The sequence below is a fragment of the Onychostruthus taczanowskii genome, unplaced genomic scaffold (genome assembly GCF_017590055.1).
Source record: "Onychostruthus taczanowskii isolate IOZ18803 unplaced genomic scaffold, ASM1759005v1 scaffold68, whole genome shotgun sequence".
Taxonomy (NCBI): Eukaryota; Metazoa; Chordata; class Aves; order Passeriformes; family Passeridae; genus Onychostruthus; species Onychostruthus taczanowskii.
Window position 1 is genome coordinate 1,670,933 of NW_024504566.1, and position 15,146 is coordinate 1,686,078.

Sequence of the window (15,146 nt, forward strand, 5' to 3'; positions counted from 1 at the left end):
TCTGCTCCTTGGCAAGGGTTTCCAGTTTCTTAGGAACTCCCTACAATGATTCTGCCCTTCCTGACCTTGAGCCTTCTCTGAGCAGTGCAGAAATTTTGAATGGTTACCATGTATTGCTTTTCAGCCCTCAAAGACTGTCCCTGCACAACTGTCAGACTTCCACAGAGTCTGTGGCAGCACCCAGAACTCAGCCACCTTTCTGGCCCTCTGCAGCACACTACACAAAGGCAGTGAAACAATTAGTATCTGCAGAAAATAAGACAAGTCCTTCTGTGTTACTCAGACTCTCTCTCAGACTTCCTGTACTGGTACCATTGGCTACAAAAGGCTGTGACTCTGACAGTATGCTACGTACTTGGGCAGTAGCAAACAGCCTAGCTGCTCAGTGCTAGGCAGTGTCTAGACTCATGCTCTGCCTCTGTAGGCTGCCTTTCTAATTCTTGCATCTGGAAGACCTGGTATTTGCTCATTGCAGAATGCTTTTCATTGTGTAGCAGAAGACACTTAGTACTCTCCCAAGCTCCGAAGTAGAATAACAAGGAATTCTTGTGGATATTTAAGTCTGAGGTTCACTTCTACCTGTGCTTTGTTGGAACTGAGACTCTATCAGTTTGCAGTGCAAGTGCCTCACATGCTTGCTGAACAACTTTGGTGATAACTGTATGTTAAATATGTGGCTTTATTTAGAAATCTCAGTGGCATTTGCATAGTTCTAGTTCACAGCATTTACTGGATGTCAGGTGTGTTTTGTGACAGTTTTATTACCCTACCTGTGGAAAACCCCAGCCTCCCAGACATCGAATACAATGCAGCTCATTGTATTCTGTGAGACAGCACACTGGAAGAACAGCACAGTGCATTAAAAGTTACTGTGGTGGAACCAAGTTTCCAATACAGTATTTCTAATGCAACTGTGGACTAAATCTTCTTATTTTTGATGCTTACAATACTGTGTGGATGAAGTGAATATATGCCAAATTGTTAATTTTTAACTATGTGCTGTAGTCAAGTAATTAAGGAAAATGCATGAGATAGAAAAGTATTTTCTGCACAGTTCTGACCTGTAAGAAAAGAGATCTGAAATCCTTGCTTCAATTAAGTCACATTGCCTGCAGTGAGGCCAGAATTTTACCTAAAGAATTAAAACAAAGTATGAGCCAAAATAAGAGAGGAGTGTAGTGTTTTGCAAAGGAGCAATGTAGTATTCAATTGCCCAAAGCTGAACTTTGCAGTCATTGTTTCATGAAGCAAACAAGAGTTAGGAAAAGCAATCACTTTCCCATCAGTAACCACACTTTTGAAATGATGGAATTTTCCATTATTTCATAACCTGCAGTGCTGTGATTTCTCCTTCTGATTAGGAACTGGAGCCAACTGATAATGGAAAGAAATCTGCCAGCCCATATGGTGGAAAATTCCAAGTAATAATAGTACATCTAGCCTAAAAAGTACCCCAGTGATGTAGATTTGACAAGAGAATGTTTATTTTATATAAGAACTTCACTTAATATCATTAACAGGACTAAGAATTGTTTAGAACTGATGATGCTGTGTAGTCTGATGTAAGTGTGTGGCAATGGAGGCAATTCACCATGTTACTGGTCATGGTAAACAGCATGTAAAACTGGGCTACTGGTAAACAGCAAGAGTAAGAAATATTTAATCTGAAGCACACTTGGGCTAATGAAAAGCTAGCACTACCTCACTAGAACTTAATCAGCTGTCTTTTCTGATGCATGATCTGGTCAACTTTTTTCTTTTCATGACCACATCTGCTTCGTTCTTTTGCCATTATCAAACTTACAGAAAACATGTTCCTCTCAGCACAGACAGTGGTCCCTACAATCTAGGGTTCCTGGCTGTTACCTGTCTGGCCTATATATGTTTTTCACATTTAGGAAGGTGCCATATGAACAGCAAACAACAACTGATAGCAGTGGTGAAGATAGAAAAAACAAACAAAAAAGGCTTTCAGTCTGGTTTCTGTGTCTACACCTCCATCACCTCATTGTTTCTTCAACTTGTTCGTAATGGACTCTCATGCAATACTAAGTGACTTCCTATCTGATTTCTTTGTGAAAGGTTTCTATTGGTGTCCTTTTGCCCATTCTCCACTCCATATCATAGTCTTGAGTACTTCTTGCCACTTCCTTCTTGTACTTCCCATCAAAGTACAGTACTTAGAAATTCCTTGCTCACAAGTCGCCTGCTGAGCTCACTCCTCAGAAATTACCTTAATGAGTACAGTATAAAATGTACCTACATTTGCAATGATGAATTTAGTTTCACATAAATTAGTCACTCTTCAAAGTTTTTATTCCTGTTTGATTCTGTAATGTAATTCAATAAGGCAAAAAATAAACTGTCTTTGTCTTGCCACCTCCTCCTGCTGTCTTTTCCCTGTACAAACAAATACGGAATCGTGTCTGTGAAAGCCATGTTATTTCTCTCAATCCTTCTCATCTTGGTGGTGGCACCCAGCATTTTCTTCTTTCTGAGTGACAGTGCTGCATCTAACATTATTTTTCTCCTGTATGTTTGAGTGAGCTCTGCTGAACTGAATCCAAGTCTTACAGGTCTGGCTCTTGCTCATATTCTGAAAGATCTGTTGATCTCTCTGGAGCTCCATCGAGTGCTTTGGGGCTCAATCCATGCAAGACTGATGAATGCCCAAGGTGCAAACATTAGGTAATTGCCTTCTGCTATGAGGAAACTCAGAGCAAGGCACAGCAGCAGTGCACCTTCTGCTTTATACCTGCAATCATCTAAGTGATGAGAGTCTCACAGGCATTAAGTAGTCAAGGATGCCATTTGTTTATCTACACTGGCTGCAGGCAATGTGGAAGTGAGAGATGTGGGTTTCCCAAACCAAACTGATAGTGTTCAGTTAGGATTGGAGCTACTTTCGGGTTTCTCTGAGATTAGCAGATTTGAGATGATGTGAACCAGTCTCTAGCCATGTTTCTCTTTCACTCCTCTTTCCACTTATTACTACAATAGCTTACACTTGGTCTCACTGGTCCCTCAGTTACATGCCTGGTTTGGTGTGGTGAGGGAGGGTCTACAGCTTGTATCCAGCAGATTTTAAAAGCATACAACTTGTCAAGGAAAGCACTTAATGTGCAAATACTTGTTAAGAATTACTGTAGGGTTGTTAGTGAGTCACATTGTTCTTCAAGACTTTTTTTGTCTTCAAAGATACAGCACTGAAACCCTTTTTTTTTTTTTTCATTCACACAAAAAGAGACATAAAAATAAAGACAAATTTTATGTGCTGCAGAACTGTAAATTTACAGAAGAAAAAAAGATACCTATTAATCTGCAGGAAGCCTGAAATACAATTCCGGATATCAAAATGAAATTCTAAAGTGATATCAATAGAGGTAGTACTTACCAAAATAAGTCCTGAGATTAATGAGGATGTGCCTGTCAGGGCAACATAGAACTTGGGGGTTAATGTGTTCAAAAACATACTCACTGAAAAAGAAAAGAGAGGAAACCATGAGTACAAGAGCAGGACATGTTCTCCACGTGTCTCTTCCTCCTCTCAACTGCAGGTAAGTTATTGCCTTAGCTTTGATAAAAAGACAGTTAAAATAACATAAATAACATCCTGTTCCATCTGCCTAATATGTGATAAAGCAGAGCATTAGGCTGCCACATGCAGAATTTTGTTTTCACAACTAAGTCAATCACAAGACATTGGAATACAGTGGCACACATATCTGGAACTTTCCTATTTCAGTCAGTGCTCCACTGACAGAGTTTAGGATTCCCCATGATATATGGAATACATTTTATTATATGCCTTTGCTATTAGAAATCTATGCTATTGCAGTTAGCAACCTTGGAAGTCTGTCTCAATGTCCTGCATTCAAAATTGTCTCAACATCCTGTAGATCTTGATGAAGTTTTTTAAAGCTTTTTACTTCTCACTACCTTGGTTCCTCACTTACAAAGTAGAAGATAATGGCATTTTCCTAATTCATTCTACTGGTGAACCACTCAGTATGACAACAGTAAGTAATTAGAAAAAGATCTAACTAGCTTTCATAGTCAGGGGTGAAAATCATGATAGTTGTCCAGACTATCTGAAATCTAGGGCAGAAGTGAAGTCAGATGAGCAATTCCATCTGTATGGGTTTTTGGAAATCCAAAGGGCTTTTCTACTCGTATCCCATCCTGAAAGCTCCTGAGAAAATCACCAGGTAGTCATACTCATCCCTCACAGAAAATCCCTATGGCTGGCCTTAAGAGTACCTAGAAAATATTCTAGGTTTTTGATGATTCTACAGAAGCTATTAGAAAGAACTGGAGTTATACTAAATTCCGGATATTTAAAGAAAACGCAACATTCCATCACTTCCATCTTCTACAAATGAAGTAATTTCTTATTAAACCACATAAAGAGTCAGAATACCTTCTGTAAACAACCCTACTGGTCTCATCCTTAACCAGTGCCAAAGAATTTCTCATACATATATACATTTATATATATACAGACACATGTATATATTTGTGTATGTACATGTATCCAGGACTGGGGAGGGAACCGACAATAGTTTAGCAGGTAAATTTAGAAGGCTTGTAGCAGAGTACTAGTCATTAAAAAACATTGATAAAAGACCTGGATAGTGTGAGACCTGAGGGTGTGAGGCCCTCAGTTCGTTCTGTTCTCTTTAGAAATAACACCTAGCAGAAATTAAATAATATGAAGCCTAAAAATGAAGAGGAGACAACAATAGCAGAATACAAACCATCAAACATATGATTCACTTTCCATGACCAGTAAAAAAAATAAATTATTTCCAGAAATGCATTACTGAAAGATTAAAGCCAAATTCCGCTGCTTCGTTTGCGTTTTGGCTGCGTATTTTCTGTGTTGTTTATTTTTCTTGAAGACATAAAGTGTTGAAATGGAACTGTCCTTTCCTAGTCCACTGGAGTGGCATTAAGCACCAAGCTGATATAGCAAAGAATAAATCTGGTGGGTTTTAATGCCATTGTACATTTTCTTTCCCAAATGCACTGGATGCCAGATTCTCAGCTAGTGTAAATTAGCATCACATCCTCCAAACTGCTGTGTGCAACACAGCTACAGTTTTAATCCTCCTCTCCTCTCCTCTCCTCTCCTCTCCAATAAAAGTAGACTGTATGTCTAATAAAAGCAGACTTTGAAATAGTAGTCCCTGCTTTCTTCAGCCACAGCACCTACTAAGTAGGAAGAGGAATGGAGAGACTGAAATAACTTTGGCTTCACCAACTACCCTGAGTCTTTTAGAAGAAACATTCCTCATTTTGGAATGCATATGTAAGCCAGAGACATACTCAAACTATGTCACTGGGGAAATTTCAGACCGCCACTGAAACGACTTCCTTTGCTTAGGTCAGGATATGCCTGAGAGAGAATATGCTATGATGGGATATAGATGCCTGTGTTCTACCTTGTAACACAGTACTACTGCAGTGCCAACATAACATGAAAAGCCAGGCAGCAAGAGACTTTACAGGGGATCTTTCTCTTCCACTCTCCAACCACAGCTTCACAGCTTACGGAATGCTGGAATTTTTTCTATTAAAATTTCCCATTACCCTGGAAGTAATTTGATTTCTGAAGCTGTGAGCCATCTAAATCTACTGTGAAGATTCCACATGAGCATATCCATTGAATAAGGATATAGTCTATTTGCTTTAAGTATTATTACTGACTTCCAGCCATAAAAATTGTTTTGGGAAATAGATCCCCACTTGGAAGAGCCCTCTCAACAAATTTGCCGTATGGAGCTCATGAGTGGTGTAGACTGAATAAGGCTGATTGGAAATGCTATTAGCTTTCCTCTGTCACCACTCTTTTACAAGCAATGTATACTGGTTTATGAGAAACTCTCACATGTGAAAGGAGATTGGATTTTATTTATCTGTAATTTCCACAAGTGTTACTGCTTTCTCCTTTGTCTGCACATATACTGGTGCTCCTTTATCCTCCTTACTATAAGCTGCTGCAATTCTTCACTTTTACAGCTTAGTCACAGGAACTGGCAAGGTGAACAGATATGATGCTGGATGCTTTTAGATTTCATGGGCCAGACTCTGAGATAACTGAAATAACTCAGTAGATTTGATACATGTGCACTCAATGACCAGAGCTGTTTATGTGGAATGTATCTCTTTAATCCTTTGGCCATTCTTTTTCCCACTCATTAAATATAAGAATCTTCTACTTCATTATGAAAAGGATCACCTTTAGCCAATTACTAGCTACTCTCCCAGTTCCTTTGTCTCCATAAATATTATTAACAAAACGAAGTACTTTCTAATAAGAAACATATCTCCAAAACAGTAAAACTAAGCATGTGTGGTCTGACTATTTTTTTCTGAAGTCAATGAGAATTCAATCATTGTTTCAGTAAAAACTATATCAAGGCCTAGTTCTCATAATAATTAATCTCAAGAATAAAAATCAATCCACTTTTGCATTGTGATATATATCATTATAAAAAAGGGAGCATTTCTTTACAGTCAGCATTCTGACACTGAAGAAATCACTATCACATTCAACATTTCCATCCCCCAGTGGAATCAGGGCTCCTGAGTGTGTTGCAGTAAAGTAGAGCTATTAGATAATGCTACCTGTCCATCTGCCTAAATTTGGATAGGAGTGTTTTACTTCTGTATTTCCATTTGATGATGTAGCAGGATTGAGGAGCAGAGAGATTTCTGAGAAACGTGAGCTGAAGTCAGTAGCAGATGACTGCAGAATAAAGAAGCCAGGTACAATCATCAGCAAAAGCTAGTACTGTATGTCATTTCTTCTGAATTTCAGTGTATGCCTAATTATTTTTGTTCACAAAGGGAAGATTTGGCAGCTATTCAGTTCACAATATCATCTCCTGTCTGTAATCTGGTAGGACTTAAAAAGGACAAGTAATGAGTATCTAGACAAAGAAACTTGCCTGATGTTCCTACAGTGGTAACTTGTTTGAAATTACTGTCAAATCCCAATTACTTGCACAGGTTTTTGACAGTGAATGATCTGTTTTAGGTGTGTTAGTACAGCTTGTTTTGTATTTTTTAAAAGAAAATCAGCATGACCTATAAATTCTGTCTAAAAAAGCCAAACATACTTATGAAAGACTCCTGGCCCTCCACCCCCTGACTCCATCCCCTCTTTCCTCCCTTCTCTTTATTGCTTTCATTTTAGTAATACCTGAGACATTCAGAATAAGGCATATTTACATTTTCAGAAGTGCCTAAGTTACACTGGTAAGTTATTTCATCCTTCTGTATACTACCTAGGGAAGTACTGTTATTTCATCATTAACTGTGCATGCTCACAGAGATGAATTGACATCCTATTCAATTCACAGCAAACAAGTTACAAAATCTAACATTTATATCTAACATTCCCAGTTGAGACTAATCAAAAGAGGTGACTGAAACGTTTTTGAAAGCAGATGCCATTTTATTCCTGTTATATATATTACTCATTTCCAATACTTGTGATTCATTCTGAACCTGGGACTAAACACAAGAGGAAAATTCAGGTATTCTTCAAGTAACAAAATCTGTGAAACATGTAAAATGCATCACTCAAGATGATAAAAAACCACTATTGCTTTATAAAACCACTATTGCTATATATTTCTTCAAGGTCTTGAGGCATTCAGAATTCAAGCATGTCAAGAAACACAGTAGAAAATATTGGGATTGAACTGCTGAAAGTATCACATTAACTGCTGCATCAGTTAATTACATTAGAAAGTCACTAGGGGAGGGAGCACTGCAAACTACCAACTATTCCCACATGCAGAGCTGCTAAAATGACAGTCCCATTACCTACTTCTGAATGTGAGGTGATATAAGTGTACAGTAATGTCCAAATAAAAATTTAATAGCAATGTAACATAAATCACATACACCAACAGATCAAGCAAAGACAGGATGCTATCATTTATGGCACTTCTTTGTTATCTCAAAATGCAGGTAAAATGATATATATCTCAATAACCTTGTTAAATAAAAAAAATGTGTAAATAAATAATATATAAATTGACTTAATAAAAAAACCCAAAAAATTTGGTACAGTAGTTAATTTTGTAAGAGCAAATTGCCAGAAAATATATAAAAGTTTATAGTCACAGAACCCTGCTAGCACACTGCCAGTCCTTAAGTCATCACAGCTATAATATCTGTGTCACTAAGAAATTCTGCTGCACTTTCTCCTCTGTGTATTTGCTTGGTATGCAAACTGATGCAAACTCTTTTAACACCAGTGCCAAGAGCCCCAAATCACTTAGACAGACAACAAGCTAAGAGACCTATCACTGGAGACCTTTGACACAGCAATTTAGTTTCTTTTCACTGCAACCATCCATTCAGGCTGCTGTTCCAACATAGTACAGAAGATAGGGCAGTGACTGGCTAGTTTCACAGGGTCCTCTGCTTGGATTAATGAAGCTCCTCAGTTCAAAATTGTAGCAGCAACAAAGAACTCTTCTACCAAAGCGTCAGCAAAGAGGGCAAAATTAAGTTCAGTAAACTTCTCTTACTAATTGTATAAACTTTCCCTCTCTGAGTATGAAACACTACATACTCTTGACTTTAATTAAACTGTTTGTACTTAAACTTTCTCAACTCTCAACCCCTCCCTCATAAGAATGTTGCCTATAATGTACTTTTGGGAAAACACACTAGGGTCAGGCTGAATTAAGCATTATATACTGTGACAGTCTCCAGCTAAATGTAAATACAAACCCCATCCGATTTAAAGCTAGCACAGAGTATTGTCTCAGAAAAACAAAAGCACTTTCACCAATTACCAGGGTTTTCCCTGGGAAGCTGCCAAGATTTTTTTAACTTCTTCAGACTTCTTAAAGGAATTACCAAAGAAGAAGTAAGCATTCAAAAGTTTCAGAATGCTACAGAGAGATTTTCCATTTACTTGTTGCAGATGCTACGCAGCTTCCTTCTGTAAGGCCTTTGGTCTAGATCTGTTTTCAAAAAACTTCCGAAAATTTGAAAAAAGGAAATCCAGATGCCCACTCACTTTCTTCAACCACCCAGTCCCATCCTAAAGGCTGAATGAGAGTCACGTTCAGACACCTGGAGCCTGTGCCAATGTCCAGGAGTCTGTAGCTCTCAGTTACCACTGGATCAGAGCCCATGTGAGAGAAGATGGTGATGCACCAGAAGCCTCTGGTTACTTCAGCTCTGATTAACTACATAGCTGTGCATAATCAAAGTTCTGCCCATACAGGTATTTCAAATTAGTGAAATAAAAGTTTCTGGATGGAAGACCACCAGACTGTCTCTTCCATGTTTCCACATCTTAAATGCAGGTTTTCCCTTTCAATAGAGTGACACAATAAAAAGGGAAAGTGAGTGAGGACAGGCTTATGGAGTAAAATTTGGTATGATTGGAGAGGCCATCAGCCACAAAGCTGAAGAAAGAGCAGATGGTAGTGAACACAGGACCAGTTATGTGTCAAAAACTTTCAGGTTGATTTACTTATAACTGAAAAATAAAGAGTTTTGAAAATTGTAACTAACATTCTTTCCACTTTGCGACCCAATTTCCCACTGAGCAAATTATATCCAGCACAGAAAACTAGTAAAATACAGAGATAAGCTAAAAGAAAATTAGAAAATGGAATGGCAGTAAAAATTATCATACATAGAAAGAAGATGATAGAGGCAAGAATGGCAAAAGTAAAAAAAGACGCAAGAAATTACACAGGCAACATGAATGCAAACAAAGGCTATTTTTACTTCAGCAAGAGATGCTTTGCATGTCAGAAGTACCTTTTCACTGGGAGAAATAAGACTGCCAACAGTAACAGCTTTGGTCATTTGGGAAGCGATGGTATCCAGAAGTCGTTCCTTGCTAACAAATACACCCCAAAGCTTTTTCTCACAAAGTGCTACTAAAGGTTCCCATTCCCAGCTAAATTTTCCCAGAATGTCCTGCTGTGGTCAACAGCTACACTGTACCTCAGGAATGGAGAGGTTTCACATAGAGGCAGAAAATGCACTCCAACTATACCCACCCCAAGGAAAACATTCTGTCTTGGTGTTTAAATACTAAAGCCAACTTATTGTAACTTTGTCCAAGCACAGTATTTTGCTATTCAATTTGTCTGAGGTCATGAACTCCCTACCTTGCAGATTTGGGGAAAGTAAAAATATGAAGAAAAGACGATCAACTTTCCCCAATGCAAGTCACTATTATAATGCAAATTTTCTGACACATAGTTACCCCTGCCAAGGGATAGGGACATTTGCTCTTGTTTTCACAATGCAGTGGAGACATGAGTTAATTACACAGCTTCCGTTAATTGCAGAGCATGCTGCATGAACACCAAGATTTGCTAATAGTTGGCAGCAGAAACCCTTCTAAAAAAACCACCCGTCCCCTCCCCCCAGACCAACAAAATCCCGACAGCATTTCCATTTAAAGAAAACAAGGGAGAAACCACTTCCCTTGCAGCCCTCAGCTATCAGAGATTGAACTGTGCATTTCTTTATGACCATCACGGCGTCCTAATGCTAAAAGCAGACTAATGATATTAATAATGTACAAGTGGAAAGGAAAGACTGGGTCAAGTAAGAATGAGGAATCAAGGATGAGCAATGACGTGTTGAGTAGAGATATTAATACCTGCATTTTTAGAGATGTGGATGTATAAAGTCATGTTGTTGCTTGGTTGTCAGTCACATTCTCTTGCAACACTTTCAGCTTTAATTCTTCTAAAATCAGGTTGCTTGCAAATTGATTTGAAACATTGTAATTATACACATCTTCCCTGCTGATTCAGTTTCAAGAATCATGAATCCTTATCAAATTTTTAGTTCAGCATTGCACTGCATGAGGAAGTGCTCTCTCAGATTTGTGACGGATGTCTTTGTAGGCAGAACCAGTCCAGACACTGCAGAGAGCACCTTCACAGTTAGGCTGTGGCTTCCTTTTCTAATCACACACATACCAGCATGTGTATCACCGAATTCCCTAACACAAAAGCAAAGGAAATCCCGATGTGATGCAACAGCCAAATGAGGATGGATTCCCAAGAGGTCTCTCAGGTGACTGCAGAGTATCATCATGCAGAACATCCACCTTCTCTTGGATACACATTTCTAAGAGAAAACAAGAGTAGGACAAGAGGATGGCTGTTGCACAGTTTATCAGGTAGATGTCTGAAAGTCTTCTAGGTCTTCAGTTTAGGGTGCACAGCAATTGAACTCCACCAAAAATCATTAGTAATGTATTTCATTGCAAAAATGTACTTAAACACTGCAACAAGATACCTTATTTTCCACTCTTCACTCCAAAGTGTTCAAAGAAATCCCCATTTCAAGACTCCTCTTAACATTACGTAACTGAATTGACAGATATTTATCCAGTTTGGACAGGCACTCTGCAAAGTTAAACACACCTGTTACCTTAACTGCTGATTATTCTTAGGCAATATTACACACAGATTTATGTGGTTTAGCCTTTCAAAGCTGTATTAAAACAAAAGCCAATCACTAAACCTAATTATCTAGAATCATTTAAGAAAATTAAGGGCTTTTGTTCCACGTACCAGATCAGTACAGCTCTCTCAATGGAATGGGTATGTTTTGCCCTCTTCTTTCATGCAGCACTCAGGGAGGTAACTGCACCATTAAATCTTTTTGATGTTGGTTCATTAGCTGTGTAAAGAATACCCTAAAAGTTTGTCACAGTGATTAATTCCAATGCCAGAGATAACAAAGGCTAATCTGCTCTAGAGAGACAAATCATGCAAAGCACTTTCACCAGCATTCCACAAAAGAGAAAATATCCCATGGGTTCCCATTATCCAGGAACCTCTCTGAGAAGAGGTATTGCCATGCTAAGACAAAAGAGACACATGAACAAAGCACCCTCAGCTGCCCTGCAGCCTCCTTTTGTGCCTCCTTTTGTTCCAGGCAGGATTTGATAGGAGCACTAAACCAACAGATATGAGCAGTGCTACACTTTCCATCTTTGCTTGTGTGTTGCATTCCTCAGCACACAAAAAGACAGGAACACCATGACTTGTGCAACAAACGAAATTGTCTCAGCAATGAAAGAAAAAAAATCAGAAAACTGGGCTGAAATTTGTATATTGACTAAACGTTTTTTAAATAAAAACATTTTTTAAAAAATTCTGGAGAAATACTCCATTTCAGACATTTCTGTTCTAACCTTGGCAGCCTGACTATATAGTAAATCTATTTTGAGAGTCTCTAAGATGCCGATCTCTTTGCATACAAGAAATTGCAAGGTGCTTCTTGGAATAGAGGTGACTAGAAAACATTCATAATTAGAGCCAGCAGTGTAATGAAAATTCCCTGGAGATCTGTAATAGCTGATATCATTATCCTGTCATTGAAAACTCACCTACTTATAAAATCAATAAGGTGTTCGTGCCTTTTTTTTCTCCCATAAGAAATTTCAACCTATGATAAATTTCTATATGAAGCAGGGATTTGTATTTTTTCAGTAATTGATGGCCTGTGTAATGTGGCACCGAAATAAGGGGAAAATGATTTTTCCAGCAAGTGTGATTCATTATTGCTGTGTACCTAATAATCAGCTTTCCCCTTCAAAATATTCTTAACACTGTGTGACTCACACAGTAATTGTACCAAAAGAAAAAGAAGACAAGGGAAGTAGAAAACTTTTACCTCTTTGCCTCTATTTTGGGGTATTTCAAAGAAAGCACAGCAGCAGGTTTGACAAGTACTGTATAATCTCCATTGTCTACCAGTCTCTTGGGATATCCAACATTTATTAAAATGGAAAAGGCTCTAGAGTAACTCTGCAGACAGAACTGCAATCTGCATTAAGGACCTGACTGATGAGGAGACAAAAGTCAGGGGGGAATTTTGCATAATTAAGATCTTCAGTAGAATGAGCTCCAGATTAAGAATTTCCAACCAAATGCAAAGCAAATGATGAAGTGGAATTTGAGGGAGCACACCTCTCACACAGACTTATGGACAAACAGCATGAAGTTAGACTTCTTCAAAATTACCATCTTGTGGCTGGGGCGGTCGTTCTGTTGCCCACAGACAGTGAGTCTCTCTCCAGTGCTATTTCCTTTAAAGGTCCTGGGTGCCCACTAGACAAAACCAGACTGTCCACAGTTTTAAAGTTTGCTTTGTTTCATGAGAAGACAAATTAAATGCCACTTAGTCTACCTCATTAACAATAATGATATTTGGTTTAGCTTTGATGAAATCCCATGAGAAAAGGCAGTGCAAGACACCCATTATTTTTCTTATTGAATATTTGATGGCTTTAATTCCAAACATGACCGTGGCTGACTTGGCTGAAAATAACTGAAATAGCACTCTGTCCAAAAGTGTCTTCTTTAATTTCCCTTTCTTCTGTTTAAAATTACTGAATCTTTTCAGAGGTGATTCTCCTCATGCAGGTAGGAGGAACCAGAGGAGGGGTGGAGCAGGACTTGCAGGTAGGACTCAAACTGGTACCCTACCTTGGGCAGCAGTCAGGTTGTTCAGAAACACCACCCCCACCCCTCCACACATTAACCCCAGCACTGCGAGTTACCTGGCAGCTACTGTCAGGTTTCTTTTCCTCTAAAGCCAACCACCATGGAGGGACAAGTGAAAAATGCAGGACTAAATTAGTCAAATATGGCACCCCTGGTAGATGTGAGATTCGTATGAGAAGCAACACCTGCACATAACTTAGTGTAACCTGTGTTCTCATCCCTGTTCTTGCCCCACTCACATACTGCATCACCTCTAATTTGAAAATTCAAAGCTGTGTTTGGAAGCTTCCACATTTAGATCCAGCTGGGAATGTGTGAAAGTAAACACTCATTTACCTGCCTGAATTCTCCAGGTAGACATCAAGGAGCTGAAGAGCATACCCCCACATTTTAGTAAATAACTCTTGGGAAATACTCTGCATGTCACACCGTATCAAACTGCAGCTGGATTCTAGAAATGACAATACAGAAAGCAACTTAAGAAAAGCCCTTTGTGATTATGTCTATGCCTTGGGTTTTGCACAGTTTCTTGCACACTGGCTTGTGAGAAAGATGCTGAGCTGAAGGGAGGGTGTGACAAAAGCACGGCTCGTCAGCAACTCTGCCCTTCCATTCCACTGCATCATGCAGATCTGGGTCTCAAAACAGGCAAGCAGTGGCTGAAGATCCTCTTTGCAAGTTCCCCCCTTGACACTGACTAGAGTGAGTTCCTCAAAAATCAGGCCATGATGGCTCAAACTGAACATCTACAATCAGGAAGTGGCTTTCAAAGTCTGGTCAGGCAGGCAATGTCACTGAGGTGAGACAAATCTCAGGAGCCCAGCTTTCCATTCTCTAGGGTTGATAAGACCTGAGCACATGACCTGGCGGTCATTGCTTCTACTGATTTCCAAACATGACTGAGTGCTACTTCATCACTGCACTTGGTGACCTGAGGAGGCCATGCTGCAAAAACAGCTCATCAAAATGCTGTGGTTTTCTTGCATCTGCTTGTTCCTCTTCTGGTCACGTTAGTGTACCTAGGACTAGTGACCATGGCTATGCTAATCTTCCGATGCCGGTGGTTAATTACAATCATCACTGCATTGGAATTTTTGCTGCTGTCCATTAATTTGACCTATTTAGAACGCCCTGGAAAAGCTGTCTGTAAAGCTAAAACTTGCCATGTTTTCTCTAAATGAAGTACTAAAAGTTTCTAGGGTTTTTTGGGTAGGGGAATGCCAATGCAAAAGGATTCAACAGCTGGGGGACCTCCCATCCAGTCCCAGTTGTCCCTACACCTGTGGTCAGGAACTGACTTTCTGTCTGGCCTTTGAGGGAGAGTGAAAGTGACCTCCAAGTGTGTGGCACGTGGAGCCAATTCCTCTCTGAACACACATCTGAACAAGCAACTGCTTCAACAGAAAAATCCAGAACAAAACTTTGAGAGTGGCAGAATACCAAAATCAATACAGGAATACATTTGAAGTGGGCTCTGGTACAGAAAGCTCAAAGAGGGAATGCAAAATTATTGTAGGAGGCTGCTTAACTTAATGCTTTTCAAAATGCCACTTGGCTGAGAAACAGAGAGATTCAGAACCTGCTACGTGTGTTTAAGGACTTGGAACTGTAGCATTTAAATGA

The 15,146-nt window shown here is 39.2% G+C and overlaps 1 protein-coding gene across 3 annotated transcripts in view; it reads right to left on the minus strand.

Moving 5' to 3' along the window:
• Positions 1-15,146, minus strand: part of ST7 (suppression of tumorigenicity 7) — a 131,394-nt gene that overhangs the window by 55,017 nt on the left and 61,231 nt on the right. For 2 of the 3 annotated variants that reach the window (XM_041421075.1, XM_041421076.1), the window contains exon 2: positions 3,395-3,477. In XM_041421075.1, coding sequence (XP_041277009.1) covers positions 3,395-3,477 — 83 coding nt within the window. Of the gene's footprint in view, positions 1-1,061; positions 3,352-3,394; positions 3,478-15,146 lie in introns of those variants that run through there. The other variant, XM_041421079.1, reaches the window with a different exon arrangement.